At 39.9% G+C, this 16,394-nt stretch overlaps 1 protein-coding gene across 5 annotated transcripts in view; it reads left to right on the top strand.

Annotated features, from left to right (window-relative positions):
• Positions 1-16,394, top strand: part of MYO6 (myosin VI) — a 394,715-nt gene that overhangs the window by 134,365 nt on the left and 243,956 nt on the right. For all 5 annotated transcript variants that reach the window (XM_082249660.1, XM_082249662.1, XM_082249661.1 and 2 more), the window contains exons 4-5: positions 3,235-3,308; positions 11,170-11,299. In XM_082249660.1, the coding sequence (XP_082105786.1) occupies positions 3,235-3,308; positions 11,170-11,299 (204 nt within the window). The remainder of the gene's footprint in view (positions 1-3,234; positions 3,309-11,169; positions 11,300-16,394) is intronic.

A 16,394-nucleotide genomic window follows, 5' to 3' on the forward strand; every position in this document is an offset into this window, starting at 1 on the left:
TTCCTTCTTCCTCCTTCCTCGGCCGCGGCCCGTCGTCACTTCCTGGCTCTGCAATGATTCCTGGGAGCTGGACGTCATAGCTCCCAGGAATCATTGCGCCTGCACCGGCCCCGACGTCAGTTCCGGGTCGCGCGCGTCATCCCCTTCTAAACAGCTTCTGGGCATGCCCAGAAGCTGTGGAGGGGTGACGCGCGCGACCCGGAAGTGACGTCGGGGCCGGCGCAGAGCATCGTGGGACCACAGAAGGCGGAAGAAGACGCCGAAGAGGACGCGCTGGCTTCAAGCTGCCCACATCTGAGATGGCAGCGCTGGACAAGACGTTTGCAAGGTAAGTATTTCGTCTTGCAGGTAAGTGCAACCCGGGACAGATCAGATTGTGGAATGCACTAGCCCTGACTGTCCCGGGGGTATTAAAAAAAAAAAAAACAAATCCAGGGTGGAACTCCGCTTTAAGCTGTTAAAAGCTTTCACTTTCTTATCTTTATATAACAATCTATTATGATGTTGAATTTCAGCAGGCTTATTTGAAAGGACATAATGTAAATACAGTTTTACTCACAGTGGTATTTAATAAGAATAGTTTAATGGTCATCTGTTGTGAAATGCGATCTTACACTTTTGTTTGATGAAATGTAATCTTACACTTTTGTTTAATCTCCCAATGTGTTTTATGGAATGGTATATTTTTTTAAACATGTTTTTATTGATATGTACATATTATGATCTTATCTATATTATTATCTTATTATGATCGTATCATGTTTTATATTTAGATCTATTTTGTAGCAATGATAAAAAGGGGCTGTTGTTGCCCTATAAATATGTTGGCTATCTTTTATGGTCGAATTATGAACTATTAAATACTTTTTGGACTCTTTTACCTCATAATTTGGCACCCATTCTTGTATGTTTACATTTTTAATACATTTTGGTAGCCGCTGAGGGATGCTTCATTTTGGGAGCTGCCTCACCAAGTGAGTGAGCTCATTTGATAGCTTCTTAAATGTGATTGTATACATAGGGATTGAAATCCCAGTGCCTATTCAATATTTCTTTGAGTAATAACATTTTTGCAGGGGTTCTTTCTATAGCTAAGAAAAAAAGGTCTTGCCTTAAGATACACTTTTATAAATCCTAGCGTTAAAGCAACCCTGGCAGTCAAAGTAAATATGCCAAAATAATACCCCTGTAAAAGATATCAAATATGTACTAACTTTTACAGGAACATATTTTTTAGCCAGTTTTTTTCGTGGAGAAGGAATATAATCCCAACTAGTGTTTTTATTAGGGTCTTGGCCCCCACTGGGACAGGATATTCTATGAAATCTCTCCACTGAAGACATAGACTCCCAAAATAATTTTTTTTCGGTAAATTTGGAAGGGTCAGAACATCTTTCAGGTTAATATGATTTGGCTTCCTGCCCCTGTAATGATCTCTCCACTAACTCTTTTCCTGCTGTTACATATTGTCAGAATGACGTAAGGTGAAATCTCTTCAACATGTTCAAGAACAGTGATAAAAAGTTTGACAGAAGTATCTACTTTTTCCTAGTTTATTCAAGTTGTGCTTTGGGATTTATTGCCAGATTATGCCCAGTGTTTGGTAATCAAGAATGCAGGGGAGGATGTCAATTTTGGTAAAGAAGTAGAAGTGGATGTAGTTGGAATAAAATAGCTCCCTTCAATTCCCTCTTGTACTATTATATTGGCTGATAATCACACTCTTCTGCACGTGGCCAAAGAAAAGGGAGCACAGTGATGAAGCACTGGGATAATTTTATTTCTACCAGATGTTGGAAATTGCTCAAGCCTAAAAGCAAAATATGGATTCTGATAAATGAAGGCTTTACATCTGCAAAAATAAATCTGTCCTTGTGCCCCTTCGTTGTTGGTGTTTTCAGAGGTGCTCAGTCATGACTTACAAAGACTGGCCACATATAGACATAAAAAAATCAAATCCTTTCTTGTATTGACTTTTTATAGAGTCATGGTCTAAAATTCGAATTGTTTTAGTATTTTGCAGCATATCAGCGAAGAGCTATAATGTGGGCAGGGACTTAGGATAACAAACATTGACTGATATTCCCATACTTTCAGAGCTGTATGACAGCATTGCTTTAAACAAGGCATCCATGCGACACCTGTCATTAGGTAATACTAAAGCAGACAGGGCTGTTGACAGAAGCTTGTAAGTTAGTCTGCTGCGGAAATTATTGTTAATTTCTTGGTTAAGTTACCAATTAACAAGGAATTCGCTAATATAACTCCTAAGTCATTTATTACCACTTGACTTGTATGAATACCATTTGCTGCACAAAGTCCATATGTAATCTTTTTTTTTTTTCTGTAACCTCTCCCATTTTCATTAAAAAGAATATACAGATTTTTTTTTTCTTTTGTAAATACAATTTGCAGGCAAAGTTTACCAACCAAAAGCAATAAAATAAAAGGATCATTTTAAAATGATAAAAGTGAAGAGGTTATTTTCATACGTATTTTCCCGTACGACAGAATTCTACTTCAGAAGTGATGTCATGTGTTGGATTGCTTTGTATGTGTTCTTTCATCTCTGAGCATGCCTAGTCTTGCTCTTAAGATTTTTTTCCGTCGAAATCTGTACTGAGACGAAAATCAGGAGTTGTATTACGGTCAACAAAAATTTTATAGCCTGCACATCAGGATTTTGTCAGCCGAAAAGTCTGAGTCGGCTGTTGAAAGCACCATACTAACAATCCGAAAATCGGCAGATCGGTCGTCGGACGAAATTTCCCTTCCGAGTTTCTTATTGTGTGTACGGGCCTTAAGAGGGAATATGGGGGGAAAACAAAGTAGGGGATGATGTAGTATTAGAGAGAGAGGTTCCTCCCTCCAACAAGTAAGGTCCCAGGTTCCAAATGCACATCGGTGAGCAAGGGAGGCTTAGGTTTCACATTGTCACCTTATTTTTTTTTTTTTATATATGACCCTTGGGGTGCATTCTCATTATTCGCATTGGACCGCGATGGTCAGCCTTGCCTGCTGCTGTCCCAACACAAAGACAAAGCAATGTATCATGTTTTCTACCACTGCATTCTGTGCTGAACAAAAATACGCCATGTAGTACCTTTCTCAGCGAAGCCTGTTGAAACTACCACATCTCAACTCTGCAACAATCGATAGAACTGACTTATTTTGTAACTTCTCCTATGTTTTTATATTAACAGTATAAATTAATAACTGTGGCTATCTTTTCAGGTTCTTTGATGTATCTTAATGAAGCTACACTCCTCCATAACGTTAAAGTTCGTTATAGTAAAGATAAAATATATGTAAGTGGCTTTGAACTTTTAATTTTTATTCTGTGGTGTCATATTTATTTGTATCATTCTTTAAATATATTCATTGATGTGATATTAGTTATTAGATTAATTATGTATGTTTGTGTATAATGAAAATATATTTCACCCACACCCGCTATGTATGTGTGTGTATATGTATGTATGTACATATATATGTGTGTGTGTGTGTGTGTATATATATATATATATATATATATGTGTGTGTGTGTGTGTGTGTGTGTGTATATATATATATATATAAATATATGTATGTGTGTGTGTATATATATATATATGTGTGTGTGTGTGTGTGTGTATATATATTTATATATATATATATATATATATACCGTATATACCACACATCCTAAAATTTTTAACAAGCTTCAAATAGATGCAAAATCTTTTGCTGTTTTTTGCTGCCATTACGAACACCTGTTATAAATATTAAGCTATACAAAGCATTTTTAATGTGATTTGTGGTCTGCAGCGTTGGTAGCTGCTAATATAACACTTACTTTGTGCTGACTTTATTCTCTCCTCCCTTGTTCAGAAGGTAAGCACACACAGGTTTCCTTTGACAGCTACTAGCTCAAATGACAACCTTAATCTTTTATACTACTCTCAGGTTACCTAATTGTACTTGATCAATTCTGACCAAATAACAGAAGTAATCCAGCCATCTGCCAGAATAGTAACAGCTGGAATATAGGTTTGACACAGAACATTTCCTAAGAGAAATTTTGGTAATTGACACCTAATGACCACATTTCCACCTTTCTTATCTCATACAGTTCCTGAATAAAGGAGTGATACATTGTAAAATGACAGCCATGTGGGTTTTTTTTCTTTTAATACTGCTTGCTTTTTTTTTTCTTTCACTTGCTCTGAAATGCTTTTCAAGTTTGTTAGATCAAACTTTGTAATATGCTAGCAAAGTACCATAAGTATTGCTTTCTGTTGGTTAATGCCTCTTGTAGTTGTAAAGGTGCACTTAGGAAGACGGATGTTGCCTAGAGAATACAGTTTTTAAAAAAGGCTGTATTTTATCTTTTTATCATGCTTGCCACTGAGTTTATTAAAGAGGAACTACACTGCATCTGAGCACCACACATTAAAAGTTCTATTTTATTCATTTGTATTGTTCAAATTAGGGATAGACCGGTATAGTTTTTTCAGGGCCGATACCGATATTTTGGTCACAACGTATCAGTGTCGGCCAATATGGGCCGATATTTTGTACATTTAAAGTTTTGAAAAATAAAGACAATTTTTGACACAAATCTGGTACTGAACATGTTCATTTTTGTTTAATGCTTAATGGCTGGCTTGCTTTCACCCTGTGCTGGGTGGGTAGGTGGCTGGCACCCTGTGGTGGCTGGCTGGCACCCTGTGGTAGGTGGGTGGCTGGCTGGCACCCTGTGGTTGGTGGTTGGCTGTTTGGCACCCTGTGGTGGGTGGCTGGCTGGCAGGCACCCTGTGGTGGGTGGCTTGCTGGCACCCTGTGGTAGGTGGCTGGCTGGCACAGGGCCTGTGGGCAGCTGGCTGGTACAGTGCTGGTGGCTGGCTGGTACAGGGCCTATGGGTGGCTGGCTGTCTAGCACCCTGTCTGTGGGTGGCTGGCTTTCTGGCACCCTGTGGTGGGTGGCTGGCTGGCACCCTATGGTGGGTGGCTGGCTGGCACAGGGCCTGTGGGTGGCTGGCTGGTACAGTGCCTATGGCTGGCAGGTACAGGGCCGGTGGGTGGCTGGCTGGCTCGCTGGTACAGGGCCTGTGGGTGGCTGGCTGGTACAGGGCCTCTGGGTGGCTGGCTGGCACGGGGCTGCTGTGGGTGGGTGTATGGCTGTGATACACTCCCGCAAGACTAGTCCTGACTCCAGATGAGACTGTCCAAGGCGAGGGAGACGGCCTAAGAAGGCAGAATGACGTCACAAAAATATTGGCAATATCAGCCAGTTCCATGCATATACCGATATATCGGGTAAAGTGCATATCGGCCACCGATATATATCGGCTTATCTCTAGTTCAAAGCATACTCCCCTATCCATCCATGTCTCTTTGCTTTATTTTGTTGAGAAATCACTTTAAAAACCACCCTCCTAGCATTTCTGGCTCTGGCCATCTTGAGTAAGGGAAGATGATTAATTTAGCATTTACTTCCCTAAATCCATCTGCCCTTAGTTCAGGCATGCAGGCAGGAGGATGTGCTTAGCAGAAAAAAACCCTCCTCCTCTTCTGAGGACTCCTAGGGTGTATGACATAATTTGCCTATGCCTGGAAACCAGGAAGAAACTGAAGAAATGTAAAACAAGTAAATAAGACATACTTTCCTATTTACCAAAGTTGGCAGCATAAAGATTAAACATCGTAAATGTTGATTGAGAGAGTGAAGTTCCGCTTTAATATCTTTTTCATACGATCTGCTGATATTGAACATTTTTTTATTCTCTTGTTAACAAGTATGTTGGGATAGCTCATCAGCCAGTTGAAGACTTTGTCCTATGTTACACTAGCAATTTGCTGGTAATAACTTACCAAGAACAGTATTGTTATCACTTCCTCTCTGACTGAACCAGTGATGTGCTGTCAGTGTTAATTTTGGCAGCAAATTTCAATTTAGTTTTAGTCTTAGTCTTAGGACTAAAATGGCATTTTAGTTTTAGTCCTATTTTAGTCTTCTGCAAGTGTTTTAGTTTTAGTCGTATTTAGTCGACTAAAACTCCAGTATATTTTAGTCGACTAAAACGCCCTACATTTTAGTCGACTAAAACTCATTTTAGTCATCTATAATCAAATGGGTGTAGTTCAATTGTAATTTGTAATGTATTATTTAAGCATTTCTCTACAATTTCCAAACTCATTATATACTACTGCTGGTCCTGGAGTGAAAAATCTAATATGTTATTATTTATGCTTTGAGCACGCACTAGTGTTAATTTTTGGCAGCAAATTTCGATTTAGTTTTAGTTATAGTCTTTTGACAAAAATGCTATTTTAGTTTTAGTCGTATTTTAGTCTTAAGACTAAAATGCCATTTTAGTTTTAGTCGTATTTTAGTCATCTGAATTGTGTTAGTCGACGAAAACGTTTTAGTCGGTTTTAGTCGACGAAATTAACACTGTGTGCTGTATATTAGAAATCAAGATTCTGCAGTGTTTTGGCCAGTGAGGTAGTAAAATGGAAATTGCACTTTGACAATTCTGCAGTAGAATTATTAATGTGATGTGGCCCTAATTATTAAAACATTTTTTTTTTTTTTTTTAGTTTTCAATAGAGTAGAGAATGATTAAAACCCCTGCTAGTTTATTCATTTATTTTGTATTTGCTGTCTATATATCATTGGATATTTTTTCCAATATCCCAGAGACGCCACAGGAAGTTGGGTGAAATCTCTAAAGTTAGGGTAATTCCCCTTTTAGACACTGCCAGATCATGTATTCCGATTCTAAAATTTTATCTTGCCTCCTGTTCTGGATTTCGGATTTTCCTTTTTTTTTTTTTTTTTGGTAACCGCATTCACCGGTACAAATAAAGGTCTGAATCTCCCAGATGTGAACACAACAATAAAAACTTGTCAGAGGGTCTCACCCTTCCCCATTCTATCCAAAAAAAATAAAAAATTCCCATTTTGGGCTTTAATTATAAAACACGTTCTTGCAAACTGAATGGAATGTCACTGTCATTTTTTTTTTTTTTTTTAAAACTCCTGCATCATCAGCTCCATCTAGTGACCAAAAAGTGGTATAGGTTTCACATTGAGATATTTCCGAAAAGGATGTCATGTTTTGGCAATTAGATGGAGCTGAAAATCTAGGCATTAATCACTTCTAAATCTAAGAATTGCAGAATTCGTGTAACAAATGTTTTATAAATAGACCCTTTTAAACATTGTATATTTTTTAAAAGACAAGTTAAAAACTCATAAAAGGAATACTGATCCAAAACCATTATAGTTTTCTGTTACAATATGATGGGGCAATATATTATAAGTATAATGTACAAAACCAAAACACAACACAATGGAGTCCTGCATGGTTGGAACCCCCTAACCCTCTTGATCGATGGGAGAGATGCTCCACTATTTGGAACAAAAAGAAAAAAAAATTGACCTAAAGATGGATATTGCTCAACCGCTACCTACTTATATGAATGTATGTGCAAAGAAGGACTCCAGCATCCATTGGGGTCCTAATAAATTAAATGAAGAAAATCAGGAAATATCAAGTGGGAGCACGAAAAAACTGTAAAACTGAAAAATTTGGTGCTGTCCCCATTCACATAGAAAAATATTCGACTTTTATTGCACAAAACCTAAATTACATGATGTATTAAAACCACTAAGCCCCGTCACATCTGCTCCCAATGATGATGAAATTCCAGTAGCACTTTGGATAACCTAGGTTGGCTTGACAACATGGATATTCATTTCTGAATGAAGTATCTCTCTAGTTTTAATGGGTGACCACCCCTATAATATATATTTTTTTTTTTTATTCACCCCTATAATATTTAGGTGAAAAGGAAGTTGATCCAATTGACAGCTGTAGAGTAATTGACTTGTGTAAATTCTAGAGAAAAAGGCTGGTTTCTTTCATAATATCATTGATGATGTACGCATAGTCCTTCCTTTAAAGAAGAAACTTGTAATGAAACAAACATTTATTGCCACATTTGTATGTATGCCTTATCCCCCAGCTGCTTTAATGAACTATAAGGGAGGACTGGTCATTCTGGTAAAGCAAATGTTTAGTCCAATCATGTTGATTGATCCATTCCAAAATAACACAAAATAAATGGTAGATTTGTGAACGGTGGTTGGAACACCTGTGGTCCAGAGGAGGTAAACGGCACATATAGAGAGTTCCCCAATAGGGATATATAACTCCTCACCTCACTCGCACTGGTGCGATCCTATCCCAATTGAATATAACTTGTGTTCCTGGTCCAGAGGAGTTCATATGTACGGTGGATGAATCCCCACATGCAGTCTATCTTCCGTTCCTCACAGGAACTGTAGATAGTCCACAGGGACATGGTGATATATGTATTCACTGTATCAAACAACCTTTTAGGAGTATAAAGAAAAACGCATTGGCGTATACTCTGGTTATGTATGTCCTTATACACAGATGCAGTGAATAAGTCCAGGTCCCATATCACAGCACTGTTTGAGTTGGATACAGAGCCAAATTTCATACATCCATGCAGGTTGTTGTTGAATATTCCCCATGCATATGGGTACTTATACAGATAAATATCTTGTTTAACACTTGGTACTTATCAGAGTTTGTGTCCTCGAGTGTCGTCCTACAAACCATCATTTCTGGTAGACTCCACCATTCACAAGCTTCTGGAACTGAGAGTGGCCATTTGGAGCAGGTGGATAGGCTCAGAAATCCAGCCTGACCGGTTTCGTGGGGTGTCCTGGCTGCTTCAGAGGCTGCTGCATAGGACAGGGATTCACTTCTTGTTTAGATCTGAGAATTTCCCCAGGAAAATGGCTGAAATGGTCGCTATCACACATGCACGATGCGTCATGATGTCGCGGCGCCACCCACATTGCTGTAAGCAGCATTGCGACGTAATCCTAATACAACAGCCCCCTCTCTCTCAAGCCAGAGAGTACAGGCATATAACATCCATTCAGGGAGCCGTGAATCCAATGTTCCCCACTAGATGTCCTCAGAGCTCACATTTCATACCCTTTCCTTGGAGATTTTCTAATCTTATTGCTCTTGTCCTAATTGCTCTGTAGTATCTGCTTATGTGGCCTGAGTTTGCCTCCACTTGTCATAATGGGGTTGGAGCGCTATTAATATGCGAATGGGGAACCAAACATCACATCAAAATAATATTTGTAGTATTTTACATTATATATTTCACATCTGTCTCTATATACATGAATGATTGAGAAAAAAAACAATTAGATAATCCAGCAGCATGCTTAATGTAGGGTGTCCCTTACATACGAAAACTGATTGGTTGCAAAACTCGATCAATGTATTTACTGACCTTTTCGGTCAGTGAACTATTGCCATCTGGGTGGATCCAACATCGAAGCTCTCGCTCTCCCTGCTGACGGGGCTTCATCTTCACCCGGTCTTCCTTCTGGGTTTGCAGGGTTCGGCAGTTTGACTGGCTGACCCGAAATGATGTCTCTCCCATGGGCATGGCATGGCTTTCTCAATAGACGGCACGCCGTTCATTGAGGACGCAGTGCTTATGCACCTGTGACCCCACCGGCTGCTACTATAGTAAATATCTCCTAAATGGTGCATGTTTAGGAGATATTTACTGTTCCTACAGGTAAGCCTTATTATAGGCTTACGTGTTGGTGCAAGTAAACAAGGTAGGCTTTGCTACCACTTTAAATTTACGATTGAGCAAATCACTTCTTCATAATCTCATCCAGTCTACTGAATCCTTTGTAGACCTTAACAGTCACACACGGTTCAAGTACTTAAAGCAGAGCTCCACCCATAAGGGGAAGCTCCGCTTATCTGCCTCCTTCCCCCTTCCGGTGCCACATTTGGCACTTTTTGGGGGTTAGGGAGAAGCGGGTTACCTGGGTTTGACAGGTACCTGCTCCATCTTCTGAGTGATCTCGCCGCAGAGAGATTACCTGGAAGTTCGGCCCCTCTCCTCCTTTCCCCACTGACGTACCAATCACAAAGCGCAGTGCAGTAGGTAACCAGCTGTGTAGCTGCAAGGCAGCAGCACCCGAGAGCCAATGGTTAAATCAGCTGGTCTGCCTTTACAGACACATGAACTTTAATGGCACCCCAGTCTTAGTCTGTAGGGTTAACATTGAGTTGACCCACCCTTTGCAGCTATAACAGCTTCAACTCTTCTGGGAAGGCTGCCCACAAGGTTTAGGAGTGTGTCCATCGGAATGTTTGACCATTCTTCCAATGGCTCCCACTTCTGTATATAAACTAATGGGGAGTGAGAGAGCCGAGCGAGCCTCGGCTCTCATGCTCATCACTGGATCGAGATCGGGCTCAGGTACGTTTTTTTAAGGGGGGGCGGGGTGGAGATCTGAACTCAAAAAGAACAAAATAAACTTGGACATGTTAAAGCTTAGATTTTGGTGCCCCTGTGAAGTTTTGTTGATTATGCATTTAATATTGTTATATGTATGATATTTTTTTTTATACTTCATTATATTAGAAATATAAAAAAATCTTTACATATATTAGATCCTTTTACGCAATTTTGTGTTTGTGTACATTCAAAGTGTCATTTTTCCGCAAGTTAGTATCTGCTTATATTCTATGAGTTAGTTTTCAACAAGCTGACTCTTCTATGTTTGAATTTAAACTCTAAGGCTCGGTTCACATTTATGCGAGTGCGGGAAGGCTGCGAATTCGCAGCCTGTTCCCGCATCGCACACGCACCCCCGGCAGTTCACACTGCCATATGCGATACGCTGGGGGTGTCAATGTAATCTTAACGACACCCCCAGTTTGATCGCATATCGCAGTGCGATCGCGCAGTTCGCACAGGAGCGGATCGCACAAGTGTGAACCGCTGTGCGATCCGATCCTGATGCGGCTGCAAAAATGCCTCCTGTGCGTCTTTGCTTCGGGTGCGATGCGAATCTAGCCATACAAACTGTATGGCTAAACTCGCACCGCACAGCCGATCGCATGTAATGTCGGAGCAGTGCGCTCCGACATTACATGCGAACCCGGCACTCGCAGAAGTGTGAACCGGGGCTAAAACTGCTTCATTTACCAGGAATGTTAATGTCTTACACTGACAAGAAGTTTAGGATTTTTTTTTTTAAATATTGTTTTATTCTAGCTGTACTGTTTTACTGTATCCTAACTGGCTCTCTTTGTTTTTTAGACTTATGTGGCCAACATTTTAATTGCAGTTAATCCATATTTTGATGTTCCAAAACTTTATACGTCTGATATCATTAAACAATACCAGGGTAAATCACTAGGAACTTTGCCACCACATGTCTATGCAATAGGTATGTTATTTTTATTTATTTTTATCCATGATGGGTATTTTGTGCCCTCTGTCTTAAAATTAATGTGTCTGTTTTTTTATGGCTAATACAGCTGGGAAGCTTGTTTTCTCTTGCAACTTTTTGGATCTTACTGAAGGGGTGGGAAGGACTTTTTGGCACTTTTACTGGACTTTTGCATCATTTTCCTATGCTCCTGCAGATAGAGCAGCGTGCATTCAAACTGGGCTCCCTGTTACCCCTTGGGACATTTTGCAAATACCTGATGATCCTGTCAACATAACCATTGTATAGGCACTTTTTTGTGATAGGATGACAACTTTCTATCTTCCTTCTGAAATCACTGTAGTGTTGTCACCCCTGTCACTTTTGTAGCTTCTTAGCTTTTGGTAGCCCTATCAGTGAATTGCCCCTCTTGTCTCTGCCCACAGCTGTAAATGGTTGTAGGCAGAGCTAAGAGTGCTATTCCCTGATAGGACTATCAACAGTGCCAGCAGCAAAGCAGCTACAGCGATGACAACACTGCTGTGATTTCACTGCAGAAGGAAGCAAGTTGTCATCTTATCAAAAGAAGTGCAAATACAGCGGTTCTATTGACAGTGTCAACATGGATTTTTAGAATGTCCCAAGGGGTACTTAGAAAAGCAAGACGTTTTACTGGTATGATCAGCAGACGTCACATTTTATGCTTGGACCATAGCTTTATTTTAAGGGGCATATTTATTAAGAAAAGAATATGGCTTTCGCCAAACATTCACTGATGGAGAATCAAACATTGTCATTTAAAGACATGGTTAACATTCTAACGTTTGTTTTTTTTCTTACATAGGATGTGCATTGACCATGTAGTTTTATAGTGGCATTTGTTTACCTGTAAGCACAGCGTGCAGTAAAGTAAATCTTCCCATTCTTTTGTCAGAAGTTTCTGCTTTTGTTTAAACCTGAGGCATGCAGAATGGCTCTGCACAGGTTATTATGACTTTTGCCTGCAGTTTAAGACCTGACACCTTCTGTGAAGAAACTATATATCCCACAATCCCTGGGTCTCTTAGTATAGTGCTCTATAGGTGAGAGCTAAGTAGTAATTAGATCTGAAACAGACAACACAGAGGAAAGGAAGAGGCAGGCTGTATGATGATGTGTGACCCAGAAACATTGCCTGTTACATTGGTAAATAGGGACAACTAAGCTGAATAAATAAACGGCATAGGAGATTTGATGTGCCATGTCACTGCAAACTGCAGCCAAAATATGTGAGCCTATCATTACAACGTATGGCAAACAAATGGCACAGGGAAATAAATTGCACTAATGCCTAGATAGAACATCAGAAAGATTTGAAAGTGTTCAATGTCTTAAAAACACTTGTAACTGGAGTTTTGCCTGCAGTAAATGCTTGGCGAATGTCAAAATATGCCCCTAAGTATTTTTTATATTTTTTAAAGGCCAAGTTCAGCTTTAGTAACATGTTACATCCATATTCAGGGTGTATCATGTTACTATGCAGCACTTCCTGTTGGATGTGGTCTCATCAGATATCGTCAAATGGCATGAAATGTGGCTGGGTATACTTAATAGCATAAAATGAGCTCTGTCAAATATTCAAAAAAAATGTGTTATTTGGAAAAATGTGAGATCTGGGTGGGGCCACTTCTCAGCTCAGGTGCCAAGGACAAACACAGCATACCATAGCTTTGATGCCAAGGACAAACACAGCATGCCTCCCAGTTATTGAGCAATGCTAGGATGGGTGTGCAATCATTAAAGCACTGGGATAGAGGCAGCCAATCAGTGGGCTTTCTTGCATGCTGATCCTGCCTCCTCGCTTCTTTGGCAGGAACCAGGCCTGAAGATACTCAAGAGAAAGTCTGTCCTTCCCAAAAAATTAATATTACAGCAGTGTTTGTATTAGATTACAGGTCAATTGGGCAGAGTGAATAGCTAACACTTAGTTTTTAGGTTGAGATCCACTTTAAGGCTACATTCACACCTGAGCGTAGCGTTTTTTGCGCGTTTTTACGGCGATTTACAGGCGTTTTTTTGTGCAGGCGGTTTTAGATTGAATAGAGACCAATGGAAAATGCCTGTAATCTGCCCAAAAAGAAGCTCGTGTACTTTTTTGAGCATTGGGCGTTTTGCTCACAGCGTCAAAACGCTCAGATGTGAACAGGGGCCATTGAAATGAATAGGATTTGTCTTGTTGGGCGTTTTGAGAGCTGATCCTAGAGCAGAAAAACTCCCCAAAAACGCCTACATGTGAACGGAGCCTAAAGAAGTAGTTCACCTTTGGGACGTGTAACATGTTTCCACGTCTGCAGCCTCTCGCAGATCCTCCTTTTAATTGTAAAAGGGGGTTGGGGATCTGTTCCCTGCACCCACTGTCACAATTCGAAAAGAACGTGCCCATGCCGGGCTCTGCCCACATGGCCATGTAATTTGTTCACAGAAATCTCTGATTGAATGAGCTACAAGTACTGCCAGTGTTTGTAGCTGACAGCTTGTATTTCTCAATTAATTACCAGGGCGCAAGCAAGCGTCATCAGTAGTATATTGGGTCTTCCTGTCATTGTGTAACTTCCTGCCCTTTTGAGGTACCAGCATACAGATATACTGACAGTCCACAGGAGACCAGCATTGCACCCGTGATCTGCCTATTGCGGGTGCAATGCTTAACAGCCTCCAAAAAAATAAAAAATAAAAATAATAATAAATGCACATTTTTACCTGCATAAAATTGCACATTTAATACTTTTTTAAAGAAAGGTGAACTTATCCTTTAAAGCATATAAGGCACAGCCAACAGGGTGTCTTATTAGGAAGTCAGCATTTGGCAATCCAGTCTGCTTTAGAAATTGTATGAATATGTGTAGTACCTTGGAAAATACACTGTCCTGCAGTTATACTCTGTGGAAAGTTTTTTGCTTAGGCCAGAATTCATGTTTTTTTAAACTTTTGATCATTCAGAAGATATCCATACTTGAAACTAGCTTTTTACTTGGGCTTTCAAAAGTATCCAGAGCCATGCCTGCATAACCTCATTTTATTAAGATTCCAACAGCACACGTTTATTAAGATTCATGAAGTAGAGTTAGAAGTTGTTAGAAGTTAGGCGATATAAAAAGTGTATTCCTATTGACAGAAATCTAGGGAAATGTGCTTTTATTTCATTTCCATCTGATTTTCTCACCTTTTGTCATCAGGGATTGCTAAAGGGGACCCATAGACATTCAGTAATTATTAGCTGCCAATTAAACCAAAATTAGCTGGCCATGGTAAAGCCATACTCTATGCCAGTGATGGTGAACCTTGGCACCCCAGATGTTTTGGAACTACATTTTCCATTTTGTTCAACTACACTGCAGAGTGCATGAGCATCATGTGAAATGTAGATTCAAAACATCTGGAGTGCCAAGATTCGCCATCACTGCTCTATGCTCTGGGTCTATTATCCTATCACCATGGCTTTACCTTTTGGTGGATGACAGATAAGGAGCAAATATACAGCCAGTGAAGTTTGAGTCTGAATGTCCATCCTATTTGCTTGTTCAGGTCAGCAACTTGCTAAGGCCTTGTCCACACTGGGCTTAAAAAACGCCACTTTTACAAATGTTTGGAATTTTTTTTTTTCAGCCTTTAAAAACACATTTGCTAGTCTGTGTCCATGTACACACAGGCATTTACAGGAGTATTGGAAGAGGAACGTTTACTGGCTTAAAAAAACAAAACACATCACCAACATATTCAGGAGATGAGCTTTTAAACAGAGAAAAACAAGGAACACGCATACACGGTAGAAGCGTTTAGGCACGTTGATATATTCTAATGGCCAGAATAGATTCATATTTTGGCCATTAGAATGCATTATCGCACGAATGTGCACATGAGTATATGCACATGTGCAATACGTGTCTTTTACGATGATTTGTTTGTAGCTTTTAGGCCTCTGTTGCTATTAAACTCACGTTTTTTCCCTGCCCTTGAAACCCCCTGATGTGTCCATGTCACACGTGGATGTTTTTAGCAGTTTAGTAGCAATGCAGTTTAGAGAACTTTTTCTGAACGTACTAAATTAGCGTTCAGGAAAGGGAATTTTGACCACAGGAAACACTGAACACTGTTAAACCCATGTAAACGCTGTTAGCTATGTGCGTTAGGCACTTCAGAGTTTATTTCAATGGCCAGAATGAATTAAACTTTTGGTCCATGAAATAAACCCCTAAACTCTGCTGAACTAGTTTAAAAAAAAAATTGCAGCTTAGGTGGGTTTTATAACACTGATTTACTCATGTCAGGATGAGCAGAATTTACAAGAAACCAGTGTGCATGAGCCTAAAGCCAGTAGAAAAGGGGTTCAGAGGGGCTAAGCAAATGCCCTGTGTGCATGAAGCCTAAGTGTTGAAGTTATAAGAAGAAAAGCTGTGATACCTGTACCTTCAAAAACAAAGTCAACTATGGCAGCTTTCATCTTTCTATCTTTAAAGAGGAAGTAAACCCTTCCTTCCCCCCCCCCCTGCTAAGTAAATGCATAATGTGCTAGTATGTGCCGCATACTAGCACATTATGTGACACTTACCTGCAACGAAGCTTGCGCGGAACCCGCCAGTCACGGCACAGGGCCCTGAATAAATGGCACGGGCGGCCGTTTCTTCAGAGCCCATGCGCCAATGATGTCATCGGTTGCATGCAAAGTAAATATCTCCTAAACGGTGCAAGTTTAGGAGATATTTACAGCACCTATAGGTAAGCCTTATTTTAGGCTTACCTATAGGTAAAAGGTCATCTAAGTGGGTTTACACAACACTTTAAAGTTTAATACTATAGCAGACTCCTTTGGCTAATTAATAGTGCTGTTTACTTGGTAGGATTGTCCTTCAATGTTGGGCTATTCTATCCAAAAACAGTAGAATGTTGTTCACCAGAATAGGGCCAGGGGTTTCTTCTGTGTTCATAGAGCACAAAAGCCATGTGAATGTGCCAGTCTTCTTAAAAAAAAAAAAAAAAGGTTGAAGTTCACAAGTTCTTTGAGATTGCTTGTCCTCCATCTTCTATTTGGAGTCAAAAGAACATGCTCCTCAAATCTCTTTGCAGGTGAAATATT

Source organism: Pelophylax lessonae, assembly GCF_965119305.1.
Source record: "Pelophylax lessonae genome assembly, chromosome: 3".
Classification (NCBI taxonomy): Eukaryota; Metazoa; Chordata; class Amphibia; order Anura; family Ranidae; genus Pelophylax; species Pelophylax lessonae.